General features: G+C 49.7%; 1 protein-coding gene across 1 annotated transcript; it reads right to left on the bottom strand.

Annotated features, from left to right (window-relative positions):
- Positions 1-8,014: 8,014 nt before the first annotated feature.
- Positions 8,015-10,873, bottom strand: LOC127309698 (protein MEI2-like 7). Its single transcript, XM_051340449.1, has 4 exons — positions 9,948-10,873; positions 9,693-9,800; positions 8,864-9,005; positions 8,015-8,743 (listed from the first exon to the last, which is right to left on the bottom strand). Exons 1-4 carry the CDS (start codon positions 10,811-10,813, stop codon positions 8,474-8,476), a joined length of 1,386 nt encoding a protein of 461 aa, XP_051196409.1. The 5' UTR covers positions 10,814-10,873; the 3' UTR covers positions 8,015-8,473.
- Positions 10,874-11,166: the final 293 nt, after the last annotated feature.

The raw sequence follows: 11,166 nt of genomic DNA on the forward strand, positions 1-11,166 counted from the left end.
GAAGAGCCCTGCTTGAAAAGAAAGGGAAAACTAAACACTAATAAACCGGTTAAGCAAGGAAGGGGTTCTTCTCATCTTCTGGCTTGTTCACCACGTTAGTGGTTATCGAAATGTCATTGATTTCACCAGGGGTCTGGACAGCGGTTGCCAGTGTCTTGCTGTCTCCTATGTCTTCTGTGCCATCAGCTGCCGAAGCTTTTGCTGCCGAAGCTTTAGCCGCAGAAGTTTGTGCTGCCGAAGCTTCGAGAGCAAGGTCGGCTGGCTTCTTCTTCGCTCCTCTGACGCGTTCTTTTTCCTTATTATCGCGTGACGATGACTTGGAAGGAAGATCAGTAATTTCCTGCTTCAGCCCAAACTTTGCAGCAATTCTCTGAAAGTCGCGATCACAATTGCCCGAGCGTGAGAAACTTCCATAGACTGTGATGTTTGTCCCGTTGCTCCCAGGCATTTTCAGCTTGAGGTATGCGTAGTGCGGTACAACCATGAACTTGGCATAAGCTGGTCTTCCGAGTATAGCGTGATACTGCGATTCCCAGTTCACGACTTCGAACTCGATCTTTTCCTTCCTGAAGTTGTTGGGTTTGCCAAAGACGACGTTCAGGTAAACTTTGCCAAGAGAGTACGCTGGTGAAGTGGGGAGAATCCCATGAAAACAGGTGTCCGTTTCTTCTAGCATTCTCATGGTGATCCCCATACTCTTGATTGTGTCGACGAATATCAGGTTTAGTCCACTTCCACCATCCATGAAGATTTTGCTCATTTGAACCCCCCGACCTGCGCCTCGGCTACTAAGGCAGCGTGTCCTGGTTTTGGTATGGTCATCGGGTGGTCTGCTCTGCTGAACATAATGTTCTCAGACGACCACTCGACATATTCAGGGATGTTCGCCATGATACTTTCTGCCAGATTGATTTCTTGAGTGAGCTTCTTCATTTCACTTCTTGAAACACCTGTCCTGTGGATCATGCTCATCTGCCCACGTGATGGTGGAAACGCCTCGTTGGGTTGGTGAGGTTGAGCCTGCTGGACCTGATGCTGCGGTGGAGGTGGTGGTGGTGGTGGTGGCCGTTGCTGCTGCTGGATGAGTTTCTGCATGTCAATGAACTGCCTACAGTCTCTGAGCAAGTGGCTTGACTTCGTTTTGTTGTCCTTAGAATCAACGTACGAGTGCAAGTAACAGGGAGCGTTGATCTGCTCAGCGTAGGGTAGTTCGGGAGTCCTCTCTGGTCGTGGTTTGTAATTGCCACGGTTCCCAGAGTTGTTCCGATTACCGTCCTGCCGATCGTCTCGTCTGTCGTCATACCGATCGTCCTGCCGATCAGAGTATCCTGCGGCTACCAGGTTACTGCCGTCATAGCTGCGGTTTTTTCTCTTCTTGTGGCGATCCCTTCGTCCACCCGAGTCGTGCTTCGGCTGGTCGTCGTCTTCGTCGTCACTGCGCTGTCGCGGCTTTCGTACGTTGTCCTCGTCATCAGCCCAGCTATTGGCGATTTTCATTAACTTGGTTATGGTTTTTGGCTTTTTGCGCCCGAGTTCCTCTATGTAGCTTTCACGTCGGATGCCATCGCTGAAGGCGTCGATTGCTCTGTCGACAGATACATCTTCGGCAGCGTTTAGGAGCTTGGTGAATTTCCCGATGTATGCGCGCATCGATTCCTTCTGCTTTTGCTGGCAATGCCGTAATTCCTCGATCCCGACGAGCCTTTTGTATGTTGCTTGGAAATTGGCAACGAAAGCGTCTACTAGGTCATCCCATGATTTGATGAAACCCTTCGGCAGACCTCTTAACCAGGCTCGTGCTGAATCCTTTAGGAAAAGCTGCAAGCATTGCATTGCTGCTATCTGATTCCCTTTGTGCAGAATCACAGTCTGCAAATAGTCGTCTATCCAGGACCTTGGCTCCTGCTGCCCATCGTATTTGGCAGCGTCAGTAGGGGTGGGTTTGAATTTTCTGGGTGGCATCGCCTCACGGATTTTTTAGCTTAAACAATCGGCTCCCCTTAGCTCGCCGTCGTTCTCCTGACTCTCATCCAAAGAATCACTGTCATATTCCTCTCTAGCAGCGCGTCGTCGCCTTGCTTTGTCGATTCTGCTCTGGGTGATTTCATCTCGAGCGTCTCTCGCATGATGCTTTGAGCCACTAGCCTGCAACGTGGTCTTTTCCTTCCGCGGGACCAGATTATCTCCCAAAATTGCGAGACTTTCTAGGGCACCTCGATGGGCTTGAGCCATGGAACCTTCAGGGCGCTGATTGATGAGGTATGCAATGAGATTGGCAGTCGCTCCCGCGATGGTTTTTGGTCGTGGCATTCCCGCGGTGTCCGTGGTCATAAAGGACTTGGTCAGATTTGACGTTATTTCTCTGGCATCGTCTTCCGAGAGCCTGGATAATCTTGATCGGTGCTTGCCTACCCCTTGAGTGCTTCGAGAGGCGCTTCCTCGCGAGCCTCTACGTCGTTCACTAGATTGGTCTGCCGCGGATAGGCGTCTCTCGAGGGTGGCTTGCTCTTTGGATAGTCGCTCTTGATTTTTTTCCAATATGGAGCGGTAAGCGTTGAGGGTTCAAACCGTGGTTCCTGCAGGGAGCGGCGTGTTGTTAAGCACGGCTGCCCTGGCTGCTGCCCACTCTTCCTCTGCGATGGTGTAATCGCTGTTGTTGTTACTGGCGCTGTTCTCAAAACTTGCTCGTCTGCTGGAGCGGGGGGTGTGATCTCCGTCCCCCCTGTTCCTCGTGTTGTTGGCAACATAAACCTGGTGGTGCGCCATTCTTCGGGTGACACTTTAGACGATGCTGTCGACATTGTCCTCTCTCGATGAGTACTGGGCATTGCAGATGAACGGTGTGTCGCTTGATCCTAGCCCGTGCCTGGTGTCACAGTTCAAGCAGTAGTACGAAGTCATCTCCGAAGATGTGGGATTGTCGGATCCAACCGACATGGAAGACGTCGAACAAGGAGTTGATGGCGCGGGCGAGTTCGTTGAGCCTGTCAGACCAGCCGAAAGGTTGACTGACGACGACGTGCTTGGACCTGTCGATCTAGAGGTGAGTGGTTCCAGCAGCCGAAGGACTCCTTCCGAGTTGACGTTGTAGTGGACGCTGCCGAAGGTCATCTCCATGTTTCCTTGTAGATCGGAAAAGGTTGAGCGAGACGAGTCGCTGTGCGGGGTGAATTCGTAGGAGCCGAAGCGAATCGGGCTTCCCAGATTTGGCGATGATGGTGTCGATGAAGCTGCTGATGACATGACTGGTTCTGCCGATGACCGATCTTGTGCCGACAGGGTTCCCACAGACGGCGCCAATTGTCGAGGGTACTCCTCGGCAATGCCCTCCGATTGGGGCTTAGGGTTGATGGAATCCTGTAGGCTGACACGAGACATCGGTTCACAGACAAGCGGGGAGAGCGATTTACCCAGGTTCGGGGCCCTCGATGAGGTAAAACCCTTACGTCCTGCCTGTCTGATCTTGATTATGAAGATATTGGGTTACAATGGGGTGCCGAAGAGTTCGGCTGAGATCTCGTCGAGAGGCTAAATGCTGCGGTGACCTAGCTCTAGACTTTTGGTGGCTAAGATTGCTATGATTGATCGTGTCCCTCGGCAGCCCCTCTCCTGGGCTTTATATAGGTGGCCAGGTCTCAAGAGGTCTAACCAAGTACGACTAGATTTACAGCAGTTCTAAATCCAAAATTTCCTTGTTCGGCTCCTTCCTTGTCTTGCCCACCAAGGAATCTTCTGGTGCGCCATCCAAGTGGCCCGCCTTGCCTTCAAGTGCCTTCATGGGCCTCCAACTAGATTGTACAGGATAGGGCAATGTCGGTTACCCGAAGGGTAATGCCCACGTCAAACGGAGAGCATGCAAGATCACAAATAACATATGACATAAATATATAATCAATCTTAACATAGTATACAATATTCATTGGATCCCAGCAAACGCAACATATAGGATTACATAAAGATGATTTTGATCATGTAGGGTATCTCACAAGATCTATACATCAAGCACAAAGTGGAGAAGACAAACATCTAGCTTCTGCTATGGACCCATAGTCCAGGGATGAACTACTCACGCATCACTTCGGAGGCGGGCATGGCGATGTAGATGCCTCCGGCGATGATTTCCCCATCCGGCAGGATGCCGGGAAGAGCTTCAGAACCCCCCAAGATGGGTTCTGTGATGGTGTCCGCGACAGAACTTTTCATGGATGGAGGCTCACATATCCAGGGTTTTCCCGAAAAGATGTATAAATAGGGGGAGGATTTAGGTCGGTGGGGTGCCTGGTGGGCCCACACCCCACTTAGCGCGGGCCAGGCCTAGGCCGCGCCATGGGGTAGTTTGGCCGCCCTGTGGCGCCTCTTCGACCCCACTCTGGACTTCCTCTTCGTTTCAGTAAAATATTGATTTCGGCTTTTGTTTTGTCCAATTCCGAGAATATTTCTTATACAACTTTTCTGAAATACAAAAACAGCAGAAAACAGGGAACTGGCACTGTGGCATCTTGTTAATAGATTAGTGCCGCAAATCATGTAAAAATGCAACAAAGTGTAAATAATACATATATGAATTGGTGTAAAACAAGCATGGAGCATAAAAAATGATAGATATCGTTTGAGACGTATCACAAGGCCTTAAACACAATACAAAATCTTGCACAGAATATGAATAATCTGAACATATTCCCAAAATTTCGAGCTCTGTAAACAAAATAACGTTGATCTGGAGCAAAATTTTAAGCTTTTCTACATAGGGTTGAGGAGTGGAGGATTTAATCTAGGCAACCAGGTGTATGGTTTGAGATGGACAAGAGGTGGGGGTGATCTTAACCTGCCTTTCAGATGGCTCGACTCGAGTTCACCTTCTGCGTGGAGCTCGCCAAAGATGGGACGACCTTCGTCGCCTTCTCTCCTCCTCCCATAGATGCCTCCATTCGGGCTACTTCGGTGTCGCCAGTTTTGGGAGGTGAAGATGTCGACGAGATGGGCAATCACCGGCCAGCAGGACAATGGCCGCCGCCGCAACCCTACCTTTCAACCATGTCTATTTGGTGGACCCTAGTGTTCAGTTTGGCTATTAATTGGCGCAATCCTAATTTTGGACCGGATAATGATGTGCGTGCGTGTGTGTGTGATATTCAGTAAGTTTAATCGACCCTATTGGATTCGTTTGCACCATCACATGGGCTTCGGCAAGGTGACCCTCTGTTCCCGTTCTTATTCCTCTATGGTCGGCGGTTTATATACTTTCTTGAGTAAAGCAATTGATGCTAATTTGTTATCTCCAATTAAAGTATGTTTGTCGTGCACCTGGCGTTTCTCGTTTACTTTTTGCCGATGATACACTTATATTATTTAAAGCAACACATGATAAGGCAGTATTTTTCAAGCAAACATTGGATGCTTATGCTTCTCCCACTAGCCAGCTTATAAATCCTTGCAAGTGCTCACTATTATTTGGTGATTCTTGTCCCACCAATGTGCATGGTGAGTTAAGATCTGTTCTTGGCGTCACTGCACTGACCTTTAATGAGAAATATTTGGGGCTCCCAGCCCCTGATAGTAGCATGTCGTGAGGCAAGTTTCAATGTGCATTATGAGTTAAGATCTGTTCTTGGCGTCCATGGGAGAAACTACAACGGCTGAAGAAGCAAGGGGGTTTTGGTTTCGTGATTTTCGTGTATTTAATCAATCACTTCTTGTCCAACAAGTTTGGAGATTAATTTAAAAACCTGATAGTCTTTGTGATCGGTTGTTAAAGGCAAAATACTATCCAAACGGTCATCTCAAGGACACGGTATTTACAGGAAATGACTCTTCTACCTGGCGAGCAATTGCATATGGGCTGGACTTGATAAAGAAAGGAGCAATTTGGAGGCTGAGTAATGGCTAGAGTATTAGGATGGATCCCTAGACCCTTACCTTATAAATTGATATCTCCAAAAAAAAAAATGCAAGATCCGTTCCGTGAATCATAGAAAGATATTAAGAACTTCTTGAATGTTTGACAATCTCGTATTACTCATTAAGTCAGATCTTAAATAGCCATTTCATGGCAAATTATGGTGGAACGACTACTAGAACGGCAATATGGTTAGCTTCTGGTCCAGACAGCTTAGAGATCAATTGCTAGATTTTTTCGATAAAGCGAATATATTAATATCGAGAGATACCAATTACACTCAGCCTTTGCAACAACGCAATACCCTAATGGTTATATGGATGCACACAACAAAAAGAGAAACTTAAGAAGAAAAAAAAGTTATGCTACGGTATTCCAGCCTAGCAGCAACAATATATCCACCACCAAGACAAACCTGAACTCCAGACTCTTCAAAAGCGACGCCTGAAAGAAGGGAACAATGCACAAGTGTCATCGTCATTCGATCAAAAGATCTTAGGTTTTCACGCTAAAGATAATCCCCGCTCTCAAAACAATGGCTTCAAAAAGGTCATTGCCAGGCACAACCAATTAAGACCAAACCTTGGATTTTCACCCAGAAAGGTAAGATCATGAACTTCACCCGTGCTGCCTTCCCCACTTGCATATTGCTGTTGTGGAACCCAAATCACAAAGCAAGTCTCTCAACATCATAGAGCATAAGTGGCCCTCTAACATACACATAGCTCCACCCTATGAGATCTTTCTCCGGCCTGGAGAAACTATCTCTAGCAAACAACATGATCATCGGTATGGTTTTTTCAATGATAGCAAACCATACCCCCACGGGGCTATATTTGAATGCGAACTTCCTTAGCGGGCTGGTCAACATCATGAATCTTCTAAAAATTCAAGAGACTCGACTGGAATAACTCTATGACCCATTTCCTGACTTTAGGGCCTATGGGTCTCTGTGTGGTTGATGTTGGATACAATATTCTCACAGGCCGCGTCGGTGTCGCTAGGCTAACAAGGAGATCTTAACACAGTGTTGATTAACGACTACTTATTCGAGGGCGCTCTCTGGGAGTTTAGAAGGTCGGTCCAGAGTGCCATCGCCAAGGGGTTCATCGTGGTCGTCCTGGCGTTTCACTTCCTAGAGGCTTTTGCAGCGAAGTGGAAGGGGAACTAATCATGTGACCGATGGCACGATCACCAACGTGGGCTTTTCCCGCCTCTGGCTCAACGACGTCATCCATCCCCTTGTTCAATGACCTCAAGTCACTGGTGATGATCATTCTAACCAGCAACAACTTTATTGGTGTTCTACTTTAGTCAATGCGTGATTGAACTCTCTAAGGATCACACAATGCAAGCAAACAATATATATAAAAGATTCATCTGTTTTCAATTCACCACATGGTAAAAATGTTCAATAAATATAGTTGGCTTTGCCTCTTACTAGCATTGCCAAACGATTGGAGGTTTACTGTATCGATAACCATTATGTAAGCTCCACTTTGCCCTGTAATGCTCGAAACTCCACTATGCTCATAAGCTTTCAATGTGTTATGATTTTTCTTTTTCGCGCTTATTGTTTGCCACATTGCCCTGATACGCATTGATTCTAGCTCAGTTCTCCAGGTTTGAGCATCTATGTCAAGATTCATTTTTTTCACAAACACTTAATAGGAGAAAGAGATACAAATCTGATGGCGCTATGTGATTTTGTATGATTTAAATATAAGGTGAGAATATAGTTAGCGATGATGACACATTTTGAGAGGCAAATGCTCGAAAGGTTTTTGGCCTATTGAGATTTTGAATCTTGGTGAAGAACTTAGGGGATTTTTCTTCTCAAAACTCACGAGATTACGAATTAGTAATAGGGACGAAAAAGCAGTCCAGGAAAAGGTAATTCCCTACTTAGCACATTTAGCACAACAAGAAATCTTCCAGCACCACTAATACTTTCACCATTGCAAAGCAATTGGCAAGAGGAGTGACCATGCTTGGCTTATGGTACGTCGCGACCAACGAGCATGGCCTGCCGCTGTTTAGACAGAGATAAGGGAGAGGCACCTGTCTGGTGACGCTCTTGTGCATGCCCCCATTTCATGGCGATCATCGAATCAAACAGACAGAGAGACACAGATTGAACTAGTACAACGGAGCTGCATGCATATGCTATGCTGGTACTGGCAGTGCTTCTGGTTCCGATCGATCCCCACAAACACGATGCTTCCAGGGAGCATCGTCACCTTGCCTGCTGGCCAGTACACAACAAAGATGGCACGAGCTAAAGCAGCACATTACATGGACAGTTACAGGAGACTGATAATCTACAGACTACAGAGATACTACTCTACTAGTAGGATGCAACTTCCGAAGTAGACTAAGAGAGAGGTAGAGGATGCAGTAGAGTACTACGAAGGGTAGAACGGAGCTACGCTAATGTCCAAAGTCCGGCAGCCTTCCCCCTCCACTGCCGTAGCACCAAATGAGAAAGGGAAGGCATGGCCAGACTCCGGACTTAACCCTGCCAAGCTACCACGAACGAGCAACGCAACAAAACCTTGCATCGTTTGACTCCACGGTCTAGCTGCTGGGCGCCTCGAGCTCGACGCCGGCGCCGCACACGGTCACGGGCAACCACACCAGGTGCTGCTGCGGCGCCGGCGCCGGCGCCGGCGCCACGGGCAGTGGCTGAAATGGAGCCGGAATGTCGACGCGGGTGCCGACGTACGTCGGCGGCGACCATGGCCCGGCGGCGCCGTCGCGCGGCGGCGAGAAGGCGGCGGGGAGGTACTCTTCGGTGTGGCACGGGAAGGTGGAGCCGCTGAAGTGGGTCACCAGCGCGCCCTTGCCCTGCAAAACCAAACGCGACAAGACGAGACATGAGCATGCTTATCGGAGTTTGATACTAGTGCATGTTGCCTAGGTTTGGAATGATGGAATCATTGCTCATTTGACGCGACAGAGGTGTACCTGGATACGCGCGGCGCAGATCTCGATGATCTTCTTGGTGCCGTGCACCTTCCACCGGGCGCCGTGGAGCGCGTAGTGCAGCCGGCGCGCCGCCTCCGGCGTCGTCAGGTTCACAAACGCGTACCCCATGTTGCTGCACTTGCTGTCATCGATGAGGCAGCAAAATATTTTGATCAAGACAGATTTCATGGTTTTCTTCCCTCGACCCGAAATTAATATCGAACGTGCAAACATCTAAAAACAATTTTTGTGTGTAGCAAAATGTTTAGTACGGAGTACTCCTGAATCCTGATCCTTGTTCGCAAATAAGAAAATGTTTCCTGGCTTATTTTGTCTATTACTAGTTCTTTAGCTTTATCCAGACGAAGGACAACAGTGAAAGAAAAGGAAAGGTTTAGCTTGGTTCCTATCCATATCATCAAAAGTTAACCTTTGTCATTGCAACTTTTCAGAGGGCTGTTTTGCACAAAGGAGAAATTGCAGGAAAGGACACCGTGCTCTCTTAGGCGTACGATTTTGTCATGACTCGTGGATCTATTTTTCAAATGATGAGAAAAGAAAAAAGGCTGGAGAAATTCAGACAAATGTACTACTCCCTCCATGGTTTAGTACGGGTTCTTCTTATGCTGTTTTAGTTTGTCGCATTGTTCTTCTTTAGCTTTGTGCAGACGAAAGACGACAAGGGAAGAACAAAGTTAAAGCAAGTTTAACTTGGCTCCGATCCATTTGTTCAAAAGTTTCGTCCCAACTTTCACAGTGTTGTTCTGTTTACGGTACGGGAAAAGATCGAATGGAGGCAATAATCTCTTGGGTTGCGGCATTTTCTCACCTGAAATCCATGGGCAGGTAGAGGAAATCGTAGGCGGCGGGCACGGGCTTCTTCTTCCTGTTGGAGCGGGCGCAGTGCTCGTCCAGCAGCTGAATCATCTCGTCTGGCCTGCACGAGAAAGATCGAATATTCAGATCTAGCTAACCACACGAATCAAAACGCAACGACCGTGAGAGAGCAAGAATCTCGCGGCAAGAACGAGAACGAACGCGAATGTAGTGCAATAAATGCATGCATGGCTGGATGTTCACTTACTTGAGCTTGTTGGGGATGTTGCGGATCATGACGGTGGTGACCTGCCGCTTGCGCCACTCCGGTGCGGGGATCGGCGACGGCGGCCTCGTCGTGAACACCGGCGACGGCGACCTCGCCGACCGCTTGCTGGCGCGCTCGAGCGGCGCCTTCGCCTGCCGGGGCCCGACGACCCTGCCCCTTCCCCGCTCTGAAGCCTGCTGCTTCGCGCGCAGCGAACGGGGCGTGGCCATCCGTGCGCGACGGCGAGGCGCGGTGGCAGGTGCAGGTGCTGGCTCTTGCCCGGCCTTCACGGGTTCGGCAGCTCCTGGGGCCATGGGCGCCGCCTCCTTCGCCTGCCGCTTCTCCGCATCCACGCCGCCGCCCAGGAACCTCATGAGCTTGTGAGGAGGGCAGCCGTGCGGAAGCGCCTCGCGTCTCAAAGGCGCCGGCTTTGTCGGCGGTGGCGGCGATGGGACACCCTTGGAGCTCAAAGGCGCTGGCGGTGGCGAGGTTTCAGCCTTGCGAAGAAAAGCCCCCGTCCCTGCCGGCACCTTCGGACGCAGCGAGTGGACAACCTTGCGGGTGCGGATGAAAGGGAAGGCCACTCGCGCTTTCCGCCACGACGGCGGCGGTGGTACAGCCTTGCCAGGGACAGTCACCGGCGCCGGGGCATGCGGTAGCACAGGAAAGCCGTAGACGGGTGGGTGAGCGGGGACGGTGAGTGGCTGGAACGGGTAGTTGTGGACGACGGGGAAAGGCGGCGGGCAGGCGGCAGGGTGGTAATGGCTCGGCGCCATGCACTGAGGAGGAGGCGGTGCAGGGAACTGATGGTGGCAGCGGGAGAGGAGGAACGGCGGCGCGTCGGCCCTGAGCTTCGTGACCGCCATGGCCGGAGAAAAGAAGAAGGCGAAGTGGCAAGAAACGTTCGCCGGCGAGGCAGAGAGAGATGGATGCTGTGTTTGTGGCCGGGGAGCGGGGACAAGGGCTGGGTTTATAGGCCCGGCCGGCCGGGTTTACAGAGACTGAAGTGGTAGTGTGGCAAGACATGTCTTTTTTGGATGCAGTATGTGTCACTGGAACTGGGGGCCACTTACTGATACGTACACCTAGGCTTTCTCGGGACCGATCGGAGGACCGAGAACCTTTTATTTGAAGAACTCTCACTTTTGTTTCCGTCTCTGGACTTTGTTAGGATGGTACCGGGCCTCTTTCATGTGCTATTTGTGTTTTCAGTAGCCTT

This window comes from Lolium perenne, chromosome 6 (assembly GCF_019359855.2).
Source record: "Lolium perenne isolate Kyuss_39 chromosome 6, Kyuss_2.0, whole genome shotgun sequence".
In the NCBI taxonomy this organism is placed as follows: domain Eukaryota; kingdom Viridiplantae; phylum Streptophyta; class Magnoliopsida; order Poales; family Poaceae; genus Lolium; species Lolium perenne.

Excerpts from the sequence above, each read along its gene's own strand:
- LOC127309698 (XM_051340449.1), bottom strand. The coding sequence starts at position 10,813 with ATGGCGGTCACGAAGCTCAGGGCCGACGCGCCGCCGTTCCTCCTCTCC. Across the intron at positions 9,801-9,947 it reads AACATCCCCAACAAGCTCAA|GCCAGACGAGATGATTCAGC; the intron begins GTAAGTGAACAT and ends TTTCTCGTGCAG. Across the intron at positions 8,744-8,863 it reads TCTGCGCCGCGCGTATCCAG|GGCAAGGGCGCGCTGGTGAC; the intron begins GTACACCTCTGT and ends TTGGTTTTGCAG.